Source organism: Euprymna scolopes, chromosome 31 (assembly GCF_053919585.1).
Source record: "Euprymna scolopes isolate OS-2025 chromosome 31, ASM5391958v1, whole genome shotgun sequence".
Classification (NCBI taxonomy): Eukaryota; Metazoa; Mollusca; class Cephalopoda; order Sepiida; family Sepiolidae; genus Euprymna; species Euprymna scolopes.
In genome coordinates, this window is record NC_136512.1 from 14611028 (window position 1) to 14623492 (window position 12465).

General features: G+C 31.4%; 1 protein-coding gene across 19 annotated transcripts in view; it reads left to right on the forward strand.

The window, feature by feature from the left end:
* LOC145255641 (protein-L-isoaspartate(D-aspartate) O-methyltransferase-like) overlaps positions 1-12465 on the forward strand; it is a 149330-nt gene that overhangs the window by 44443 nt on the left and 92422 nt on the right. For 16 of the 19 annotated variants that reach the window (XR_013863870.1, XR_013863875.1, XR_013863876.1 and 13 more), the window contains one exon: positions 385-615. Coding sequence is in view for 6 of the 19 variants with exons in the window: in XM_080114178.1 (XP_079970304.1) it covers positions 444-615 (172 nt within the window). In the remaining 13 variants the exon portion in view is untranslated. Of the gene's footprint in view, positions 1-384; positions 616-12465 lie in introns of those variants that run through there. The other 3 variants (XR_013863881.1, XR_013863880.1, XM_080114177.1) reach the window with 1 other exon arrangement.

The following is a 12465-nucleotide window of genomic DNA, read 5'->3' on the forward strand; positions in this document are numbered from 1 at the left end:
ATATATATATATATATATATATATATATATATATATATATATATATATATATATATATATATATATATATATATATATATATATATATATATATATATATATATATATATATATATATATATATATAAAGAGCAAATAAAATAAACAACAACAAAAAACGACCTTATACCTAATTTTGCCCTCGTGGGGAGGTAAGTCAATAGGGACGGGGGTACTTTTTATTTTAACTCAGCAGGAGATTTCTATTAATTAATTAATTAAAACAAAATATATTAAAGACTATTAATATATAAAAACTGAAAAAAACAAAAACAAAACAAAACAAAACAAAACAAAACAATATTGTTTAATACTTTCGAAAACTGAAATTTCGTTTCGTTTCAGTCTGTGCAGGCGTTTCGCCAAACTCCCGCCAGGTTTTAATTCCAACTCCTCCAACGCCCATGACACCTTTCGTTGGTCGCACTCTCTTCTTTCGTCGCAATTTCAACAAACGCATATTTGCGAACGGACTGAAGGTCGCTTTCGTTTTTACGATTTTTCCGAAAATTTTCGGAACCATGGCTTGGAGATCCAGTGGCACGAGCAATGTCAATCTCATCGATAATCTTTACAGTAAGTTTTATTTTGACATTTTAAGAAAACTCCTTCGCGTTTCGCTACACGTCTCTTTCCATCTCTCCGTTTCTCTTCTTTATCGCTTTCTCTCTCTCTCTCTCTGAAGTGATTAGCGTACGGCCATAAACTGGGGGGTTAGTTTTCAATTTTAACCCTTTATGAAAATAGTGACCCATTATATGGCCATATTTTTAGAACTATTTTCAGATTTATTTATTTTTAAATTATTTTCTCATATAGTACTTCTATAGATCAACCCCCATGACTGCCCACATCGTTTCGGCGGTAAATTAGAGGTAAAAATACAATTGCTGAAAAGGCGACAACACAAAATTAAACTCAAATTCCAGGAATGGAAAACGAAAACAAATTTCGTAAACCGAGATACGAAGGCTTACAATAATAATGCACGTTAAAACCCATAAAATAATAAAATAAATAATAAAAATAAACAATGATATCAAATTTGTGTTGTCATGTAAAATCGCTAAAAATCTTTAAAAAATTATTTTCAATTTACGTGATTTTTTGGAATATGACATAATCGTTTCGTAACGAGCACGTACATCGTAAAGATTTTGGTATATTTTACGATTTGCCCCAACGTAGTATAAACACCCCCAACCATCCATATTAAGAACGGCTTTCGGAATAACCCCCCTCCCCTCAATCTCCCCATGTTATGAACGGCTTTCGAGGTTGGGTGTTTATTCCGAAAGTCGTTCTTAACATGGGGAAGTTGGGGTGTTTACAATACGCTGGGGCAAGTCGTAAAAAATTACCAAGATTTTTTTTCTGTGTATATATATATATATATATATATATATATATATATATATATATATATATATATAAATTTGTTAATTGGATTGTAGTCTGCCCGAGTCTGGATTAGAACCGAAAATACAATGAACTGATAAAAATGTTTGCTCTTTGTTTTGTTTTGTTGTATTTGAAAAAAAAAAAAAAACGATTTATTTTTAGTTGTTAAACTATTTGGTACTTCTCCTGCACTTTTTGATTCATGCTGAAATATTTAGAAAGCCATTCTTAACGTAGGGGAAGGTGTTTTGTACCTATTCTGTTTCTGTACTTTACAATTTAATAAAAGCAGATATCAAAACTTTAATTAAACTTGAAAAACTATTTTTTAAAAAATAGCGCGGATCAATTAGTGTCCTGTATTAGCACCAACTATTTTTTTTTTTTGTACTTTAAATTAATAAAAACAAACCCTTCATAAAAACTAACCTCAACTTTTAGGTTCGACAAAAATCGGTTTAGTTTTTATTGTGTAGAAACATTTTTCGTTTCAATAATTTAATGAAATAAAGTTGTGCTTGTGCACTTATGTTACCGTGCTATTTAAAAAACAGCGTATTTTCAAATTAAAGTCAAGTTTTACAATATCATTTTTGTTTTTTATCAAATTGTTAGGTGAAAGTGCTGTATAGTTAAACTCCTTCCCTCCTCCTATGTTAAGAATGGCTTTCTAAATGTTATTATTTTAGCACGGTAACATAAATGCATACTGCATAAATACAAAAAATATTACTAACTTTGGGTGAATTTGAAATTTAATCAATGTTTGTCATTGACAAAATTGCTATTCCATAAGCACAAACAGTTATTGTTTGTGCTTGTGGAATAGTAATTTTTCTGGAAATGTTTAAATAAAAGTCTGTCTTAGTTGTTTGTTCCAGAATAAGTTAAATCTTTTATTTAAATAAACATCACTGACATTTATTTAATGGGTTTCTACCGGTATGTTGTTCAATTTTCATTTGTTGAGCGATTATCGAAACTCCACAGATGACAGTCTCGCTACTTGCTTTTCCAAGTAAACGCTTTAAAATAAGTTAAAACACACAATGTACTTATCCATGCACATAGAAGAATAACTTATATTGACTTTGCCAAAGTATTTGGTATTTTCTTTTTTTTTTTTTTTTTTTTTTGTCCACTTTATTTGTCAAAACTAAGTTTTGTTGTTTATACAGCCAAATGGTGTTTTCTTTTTACCAAGAAAAGAAAATACGTAATTAGTTTCGTTTTCACTTTCAAATGTTGGTAATAGTGCACTTATTGATCCGTGTTGAAATAATAACGTTATTATTTGAAAAGCCATTCTTAACATGGGAGGGGAGGATGTTTTGTATCTATTCTATACTTTAACCTTACAATTGAATAAAAAAAAAAAAAAACATAATTTTTTTAATTAAACTTGGAAATACGATTTAAAAAATAGCGCGGATCAGTAAGTGCATTAGCACCCAAATGTTTTCTAATTTTTATTGCTTTTTTGGTGTTTATCAAGTTTGGCACCGAATAAGCACTATATATATATATATATATATATATATATATAGCATATTTATTTATTATCAGGTAAAAGTCAAGATTAGCGGCGGATTACATTTTTCGAAAATGCGATATTAGGCGATAAATTAATATTAAGTACTTGGCCAGAACCCTTCCTATAATATTAAAAAAAAAAACAAAAAAAACGAACGAACAAAAAAACAAACTGTATGCACCTCGTGACGGAAAGAAAATATTACACTTAAATTGATCTCGTAAATTTATCAAGTAGTTTTAATTTTATAAAATAATCGGTATTTTTCTTACGACCTGTCCCAGCGTAGTATAAACACCCTCAGCCACCCATGTTAAGAACGGCTTTCGGAATAAACACCCCACCCCACCCCACCAGCCCACCACACCACAACCTCCCCATGTTAAGAACGGCTTTCGAGATTGGGTGGGTGTTTATTCCGAAAGCCGTTCATGGGAGGTTGTGGTGTTTATAATACGCTGGGGGAGTGGGGGGGGGGGCTCGTCGTAAAAATTTACTAAATCATTTAAAGGCGGTTTTTAATTTTTCCGATGCCCCATGTTAAAATCATTTTAAATTTATTTAAACTTAAATGCTTTAAATGTTCGATTTTTAATGTGGGGAAAATCTAGCATCCAAAAAATCGATTGGGACAAAAATTAAAATTGCCTCGGTCTGGAAGGATTTCTCCTTCACTGACCGCCCGACCGGAGATAGGAAAGATAAAGCGTGGTATCAGAAGATACTACACTTTGCTCCCTGAAAACACGTCGGATGGAAATTAAAATAACTTTTAGTGAATAAATTTGATTTTTTTTTTTTTTTTTTTAATTCATTTTACAAAAAATATTTTTTACTTCTGATTTCAGGTATGTATCTAGAAATACGGGTGCTAATGCAGAGAGTGGTCCGCGCTATAAAATCGTATTTCCAAGTTTAATTAAAGTTTTATGTATTTTTTTATTCAATTGTAAGGTTAAAGTACAGAATAGGTACAAAACACCCTCCCCATGTTAAGAATGGCTTTTTAAATAATAACGTTATTTCAGCACGGATCACTCACTCTAGTGCATGAGTACCGAAATAAGTCGCCCCTCCCCCCCTGTACCGATGAGTCACCACTTTTCAAGGCCAAAAGCTGTTTAAGGATTAGTTAGATGGAATGAAGAATATTATGGGAGTTGAAAATGATTTATGGGATGGATTTTGATTAACTCCTGAGGACAGTCGTTCGAACAAGAAGAATCAAAATGGATTTGGTCTAGGGAGGTCATTCAGTGTTTAAGATGGAGTAGACAGATCGATTTTGTTTAAATATGTGAGTTTAAGCAAAAACGGTACTTACCTGTCATGTCGAAAATAGTAATTAAAAAAATTACGAAAATTCATTGAGTGGAACTACTATTGTGTTTTTAGTAAAATAAAGTCTATCGCTATTGTCCGAAGCCATTGAAGTAGCGAAAAGGGAGATAAGTATTCATCTGTATTCGCAATCTTCGAGGTGTTCAGTGCTCACATCTAGGGAAAATGCAATTTCCCCCAATTTTCCGTAAAAATGACTTCTAACTGTAAATTTTTTTTTTACTCGGTGAATTTTCGTAATTTTTGGATATATTACTATATTCGACATGATAATTGAAGTACTAATTGTTTTTGCTTAAAACCAGATTTAAAAAAAATCGATCTTCCGGTCAATGTCATTCCCTTTTCTTCGAACGAGACACCCTCGTTCATGTCGATTTGGCCTTTTGGTCCAGATCAAAGTGTAGTATCTGTTCTTCAGATGCTGCATGTTCTCTTTCAGTGGAGGAGAAATCCTTCACGACTGAGACATTTTTTTATTTTTGTACCTTTTCTCCACGTTAAAAAACGACCCTGGTGTCTAACTCTGTCCCGTGGGGAGGCATAGTAAATAGGTACTAATGAGACGACTGCACAGAGATTTTCTGTTCCCAATCCAAAATACCCACCCCCTCCCATTTTCGGAGAGGGGGGGGGGGCTATAACCGACCTTGTATCTAACTTGTTCTTCATTGGGTAAATAGAGACAACATTAAAGCACCAACTTTTTGTGCGTGGTGAGGAGGGCTCTTTTAAATTTAGTATCATTATAATTATTTATTATTATTGGGTATGTTTTACAATAGGCAAACCTAAAAAGTTGTGAAAAAACTAATATACAACAAATGTTACCAAAGACAAGATAAGTTACTTTTTTACCCATCTGAATAAGTGTTTTACTGTTTTGTATTTTAATTTTTAAAGTGTTTTAAGTTTCAAACACAAGTAGTGATGAACGCTGAAGTTAAAACGAAAACAAAGATGGCGACATGAGGTTCTCGCCTTTTAGAATGTCGAAAATCACCCAAAACTCGAAAATAAATAAAAATATTGATAAAAATCTACTCGATAAATATCACGGTGATGTTAATCAGTGATTAACATTACCGTGATATTAAAAGATAGGTATCACCTAATTGTCGACATACATAACAAAAAAAAAAAAAATACATATAAAAACTAGTAAAATGAAGATAATTCGTCATAATTTTTACTCTATATTGAAGAGAAAGGATCGAGTTTTAAATCGCATAATAAACATCCTTCATTTTATACTGAATAAAACGGACGTAATTTGATTTGAACGTCACAAAATAACCAAAACATAAATGAGAAATTAACAATGGTGTCGCAGACATAGAAAACAGATCTTCTAAAACATTAAAAATATAGGAAAAAAACAAACTTAGTACAAATATATATTATATCGTTTTATAGTTTTTGTTACAAGTGAAATATCCAGAAAAATTTCATATTTTAAGCAGACGACATCTAAAACAATTAACTTCCGGTTTGATATGGAACCTGTTAACTGACAGAATTTTCTTTTTAATATTCATTTTCAATATCTTAATTTGTAGCCCGAAAAAAGTAATATTTAAATTATTCTTTTAATTAAATTCTTCTTTATTTTAGGAAATATCAATTTTTTATTCCTAAAACTATTTTTTTTTTTTTTTTTAAATCTTAATTAAATCGTTAAATTAACTTTATCGGAAACTTTTTTCCATACAAAATTTTTGTAAAAAAAAAAATGGATAAAAAGTTGATTTCAAGAAAATTATTAACCCATTTTTAAAACACAGGTTAACACACAAGTTAAAACACAAGTTAATTAACCTTAGTTTTAAGACGAGAAAAAAAACATTAAAAGGTTTCATTTAATGTCTGTACTAAAGGACAATGCCATTTTATATATCTATTTTCAGTATTTACTTCAATAGTGCTCAATACGTGAGTAGAGCTAGGTGGTAAATTTTGAAAATATATATGACTAGCAGGGATGCCCGGGTGTTTAGGTGGTGTAGTAAGGGGGCGGTCAAAACAACAGTAATGGGGGTGCCTAGGTGTGTGTAGGTGGTGTAGTAAGGAACCCCGGGGGTGGATGGGGGGTAAAAAAGTGGTGTTAGCGTGGGGAAACCAACAGTAGGCAGAGGTGTTAAGAAAAGAAAAGTGGTAGTAGGAAGGCAGGCAGGCTCGAACCGGTAATGCAAAGGAAAAAAAAAGGTTAAAAAAAAATGTGACGTCTTACCCGATGTCTCCATTGCCTAACTGAAAGTTTGGAACGTTGAAATTAAGCATAGTTAATCAGAAAGATGATGACTTGCTAAAATGTTGGTGAAAAAAAGTGAGCCCCTCCTTGTACAAAACTGTTCAGTTGAGGGTGAAGGAATGAATGTTTTTGGTCAATTAGTTGATATTTGTCGTCTGAAGGACAGAGCTTTAAAACGATACTGCTTTTGTCAGGATCTGTTGCCTCTGTCGAAAGTTTTTGGGAGACATACAAACGCACACACACACACACATTTTGCTTTTTATATATTAGACTAGAGGAGTTGCCTGAGGGTTTGTAGGTATATATATATATAAAAAAAAAAAGAAAAGTTTTGGTCGGGAGGTAGGTTCAAACCCGAAGCCTTCAGGCTAAGGTGGAAAAAAAAGTGTGACATATTACCATGACACTAAGCGGGCAGATAAGTGAGAATGGTTGAAATTAAACGTTTAAAAAAGTAGCTGGTCAAACGAACGTCAACGTGTGGTTTTCTAGGTCAAACATCACGCCATAGTAGTAGAGAAATGAAATCAGTGTGAATTTTGTAACATAAAAGTTGCTGAAATAAAAGATAGACACAACCTCCTTTTGTAAATCGGACATATTATAATCTAGGAGTATATAAAAAGTTCTAAGAAACAGTGACCTTTCCCCCTGAGCGCCCTCCCCCCTCGCCTCCAAAAGCCTTTGGCGGACATACAGAAAAAATGCATGCACACACATTTTCGCTTTTATATTATAGACTAGCGGAGGTGCCTGGCGTTGCCCGGGTATTTGGAGATGTGTGGAAAAGAAAAAAGTGATATTAGGCAGGCAGGCTCGATCCTGTGATACAAAGAAGGAAAAGAAAGTGAAAGAAAACCTGACATCTTACCACTACGCTACGACGTGACAGGAAGTGGAAAGTGTTCAAATTTAGCGATGTCAATCAAAAAGTTGACTTGGAGAAATGGATAGTTAAGCGAGTGAGTTTATGCAGGCGCAGAAATGAACGTCTGGCTGTAGGCTAGGCAAGCTTCCTGCCATATTTATTTCCCCACAATGTTGGGGAAAACCAGTTCCCCCCCAATAAGGGGGGAACTCTTGCAATGTCTTAATGAATAGCAGTTGTCTGATATGAAGGATTTCCTCCACATTGATCAAAGCTGATTGCCTTCAAGACGTGCCTGATAGGAAAGCCAGGCGGCTCCATTTGCTTTGATTACTATCGCTTTATTTATACGAAAAAGACAAACAAACACCCGAAAGGACGGGAAGGTGGCAATTTTTTTAAAACCCGATCAAAATAAAGAGAGAGATGACGTCCGTTTGCAAATCATAGATGTTATCATCTAGGAAGTATAAGGAAAGTTCTCCAAAATAGTAGCCTTGTCGAGAACTCCGGCAAAAAAAAAAGAAGCTTTTTTTGAACATACAAAAATGGGCGCGACCATTTTACCTTATATATATATATATATATATATATATATATATATATGACTAGCGGGGATACCCAATGTTGCCCAGGTGGGTCAAGTAAAAAAAAATCAAAACAACAGTAGGCTGCGTGAGTGGAGAGAGGTGTAAAAAAAAAAAAAAAAGTTGTAATAGGCAGACAGGCTTGAAACCATAACGCAAAGGAGGAAAAAAAAAAACATAACGTCTTGGCCAATGTCCCATCACGCAACCAGAAGTCGTAAACGTCAAAATTAAGTGTAATGAATTGAAAGGCGATGGGGACTTGCAAAAATAGTAATGCAAAAACCGACCCCTCCTTATAGAAAACGGCCCAGTTGAGAGTGAAGGAATTAATATTTTTGGCCAATTTTTCAATATTTGACATCCGAAGGATGGAGCTTGAAAACGATTCTGCTTTGGTCAGGTTCCGGAGGAAAATATTGGGGCATATTTGGGGTTACACCGTCTGTAAGAATGTCATTTGATTGACTTTTGAAAATGACATAATTATTGTAAAAGAATTTATAAATTAAACTGAGACAATATTAGAAAACAATATTCTTTATCAAATGATTTTTATTAAATGCAAAAACAAACAAACATAATTACAAATGAGATTGTTTTTGGATACATAATACCCGACTCAATTACCTTCTCCGCCACACAAATTCCAGCAAATGTAGATTTAACATTTCTTTCGTAGTTCTTAATATTTTAATAATAATTATTAAGTAATTAATAATTAAACAATAATTAAATTCTTTAACAATAATTTATTTCAAAAAAATTCAGCGCTTCTACACTATTGGAGGGAAATTTCGGAAATTGTAATACTGAATTTCACATGAAAACAATGGTAACTACGTATTGCTCGTATTTTTAGGATGAAAATCGATAAGGTAAGAAAATTATTAAAGAAAATAAAAAAAAAAATAGAATTTGATGAAAACGATCGTAATACAGAGTTCAAAAGGGAGGTAATTTTCCGTTTCTATTTAAAAAAGATGCCAGCAATTTTTCATCTGCTAACACGATTAAAGTTTTTTTTTATTTTTTAATAATCCAGTAATATTCAGGTAATTTCGACTGCATAATTTGGAAGCTACCATTGTAACTTATTAGCATTGACAAAAAAAAAAAAAATCAGAAACCATTGTTTATTTTATCTGAAAACTCCATTTATCGACTACAAACTCTCATCCCAATTCTGTAGAAGCGCCAAAAATTCTTTTACAATAATTATGACATTTTACAATAGCCAATCAAATGACATTCATACAGGTAGTGTACCGGTGTACTAGGAGTGTCAGAATTCGCCATTAAAAACAGAGTGATTAAATAGACTCCCTATCTTTTGAAGTTTATAACAATATGAATAATGTAATTTAACCCCTAATCTTTTTTTTCAGTAAAAGGACCAAAGACCAAACTTTAAAATAATAAAAGATTTTATCGAAAAATATGCAGTATTTTCTTTTTTTAAATCGGTTTTCTTTAAAAAAGATTTCACAAAATTCAACGAATTTTAACTTAATCTAAAAATAATAAATATATATAAATTCAAAAAATCACTCGCCTATATAAAATACTAATCAATGGATGCTTCCATTCTTCATTTATGAGAATTTGTCCATATTTATATTTTATATTCCATGCATTTTTAAATAAAAGAATTTTTTTTAAACAACTATTTGAAAGGACCGCCATTACGTAAACATTGTTACGGTGTTAGTGAAGCGCCGAATCAGTGTTTCTTCCTGTTTTGAAATACAGATGACTAGAAGGACGTAAAAACAACACGTTTATGTTAGCCGTCTAGCCTTGTGCGTGAAGAAATGTGTCACCATATGTGGAAACTAATCACATTTTACTTATCAGTTTTTGCTGTTAAAAAACACTAGAGGTTTTTTGGGTTTTTTTTACTTAAAGAAATACATGAGTTTTTGATTTAATATATTTTATTTCTTTATGGAGTGAATTTTTGTTTTTTTAAATATCTAAAAAAAAAAAAAAAAAAACATTGAATGAAATAGAAAAAATTATCGTAATTCTACGAAATTTTCTGGACAATATAACAAGATTATAAGGTTTCACTTAAAAAAAAAAAAAAAGGTTTTAAACTTTGAACTTTACAGGTAAATTTGCAAATAACTTCTTTTTTTGTTTTAAATTAGCTTATTTTATTTATTGATCTTTTATCTTCAATTTGTGATATATAAATTTTAGGTGAAAAAATTATTTTCATTTGAATAGAAATTTAAAAAAGGGGGGGGGTGAATTAAAAAAAAAACGCTTGTCTAGAATATTATATTCGGTTTATTGGAAAGAGCATAAAATTTCACATTGACCCTGAAAATATCGTAAAAATTTAACCATTAGAAAAATTTTGATTAGATTTTTATAGTTTAAAAATTGAAAAAAATGAACTCGTAAAATTCAATTGATTTCATTGCGTAAAAAACATGGCTGCATGAACGCACGAAGGCACTTTGTAAACACTGTTTTTTAAAGAAATAAAAAATATTTCTATTATTTTTTAAACAACTTTAACAGTTTATTTTGGAAGTATATTCCATAAAGAAAATAAGCAACCTGCTTTAAAAAGAGAAATTACGAGTTTTTTTTTTATATTTTATTCGCAGTTTTGTGTTAGGGGTGTCAAAAATTCCCCCAAAACTATTTTCAAACTGCAAGAGGGGTCCTGTTAAAAAAAAAAAAAAATTGCAGAAAAACCTTTGATGTACGTACCCGTCACAGAAAAAAGATGTCATATTCCAAAAATAACGTAAATTGATCAAGTAATTTATTTGGTACTTGTTTAGTTTAATCAAAACATTAAAAAAAAAATGCAAATATTTGGGGGAAAATTATATTGTACGTTTTCGTTACGGAATTAAGTTCTCATTAAAAAAAATTACTTAATTTGATTAAATAGTTTATTTTTCTCTGTAAAAAAAAAAAAAAAAAAAAAAAAAAAAAATTTAATGAGATCAATCATATCCCGCCATCTTGCCGATTTCGCGAACAAGGAGGACGGGGCGCCAAGTGAGATAACTATCACCGCTTAAAGTTTGTCAAAATTTGACGAGATTATTTTGAAACATGGGCAGAAAAAATACCTAGATAAATATTTTAGGGTTTTTTTTTTTTTTTTCACTTATTCCCCCCCCTTTTTTTTTATCTTGCCCTTTGTTAACCAGTGATCTAATATATTTAACGAAACCTACTTTATTATTATGCCAGTTTATTTAATAATGAATAAATATCGAAAATTTCAGAAAAAATATGACTTTGATTTTTTTCTGTATCTTTAAAACATGGGTTTGTCTACGGCTTAAAAAACGTCACTACATAGGAACGTTGTTTTAAAGCGTCGATAATGTACCTATTTACAATGCCTCCCCACGGGACAAAGTTAGACACCAGGGTCGTTTTTTAACGTGGAGAAAAGGTACAAAAATAAAAATTGTCTCAGTCGTGAAGGATTTCTCCTCCACTGAAAGAGAACGAGAAATGGAAGTGTCGCATATGAAGAACAGATACTACACTTTGATCTTGGCCAACGATTTTTGTCTCGCATTTTCATTATTTTTGTATGCTGTAAAAAAAAAAAATTAAAAAAATATTAGCATTTATTTGAAGCTTTTTGATGATAAAAAAGTTAGGATGATATTAAACTTTAATTACAGTTACATCTTTACAGGGGGGTATAAAAATGTGGTGCGCGTTGGAGGTACCTATTAATCACTTTTTCGTCTAAAGGCATCCCCCTATACGCCCGCGAAATAAGCAAGATAGCGGGATACGATCGATCTCATTAAAATTTGTTTTCTGTAAAAAAAAAAGAAAAAAAAAGAACTTAATTTTATAACGGGTACGTACAATATAATTTATTTTTTTAATATTTTCGTTTTTTAATGTCTCGATTAAACTAAATAAGTACCATTTATATCTGTATAGAAAATCAGTGTTTAATTATTTTTTAGCGATTATAATTGTAAATTGTAACCATTAAAAGGCCGATTTTGATCTCGATACTTCGAATTAAGTTGTCGCTCCCTTATTTATAAAACATGTCGGATCAAACCTCTATGGCTTGCTTTGTCACACAATTTGATTTTCTTAGTTAAAAAAGAAAGAAACTTCTTGATCAATTTACGTATTTTTGGAATATGACAACTTCGTTCCTTGGTAAGTACGTAATACAGGATAAATAAAAAAAAAGTTTTAAATTTTTTAAACATTTTTTTTTTCTTTATTTTTGTTTTGAAAATAGGTTTCATTCTAAATAAGCTACTAACTCGCTTCCCAGAAAGTTTCGACTACTTTGTCGTCTTCAGTAAATACAATTTTACCATATCACGTGACCGCCTGAAAAACTAGGAACGCAATTCCTTATTCTTCAATTCCTTCATGGTTTCCTGTTTCTAATTTTCAATAAAGGGAACCTGTGTTTCTCATT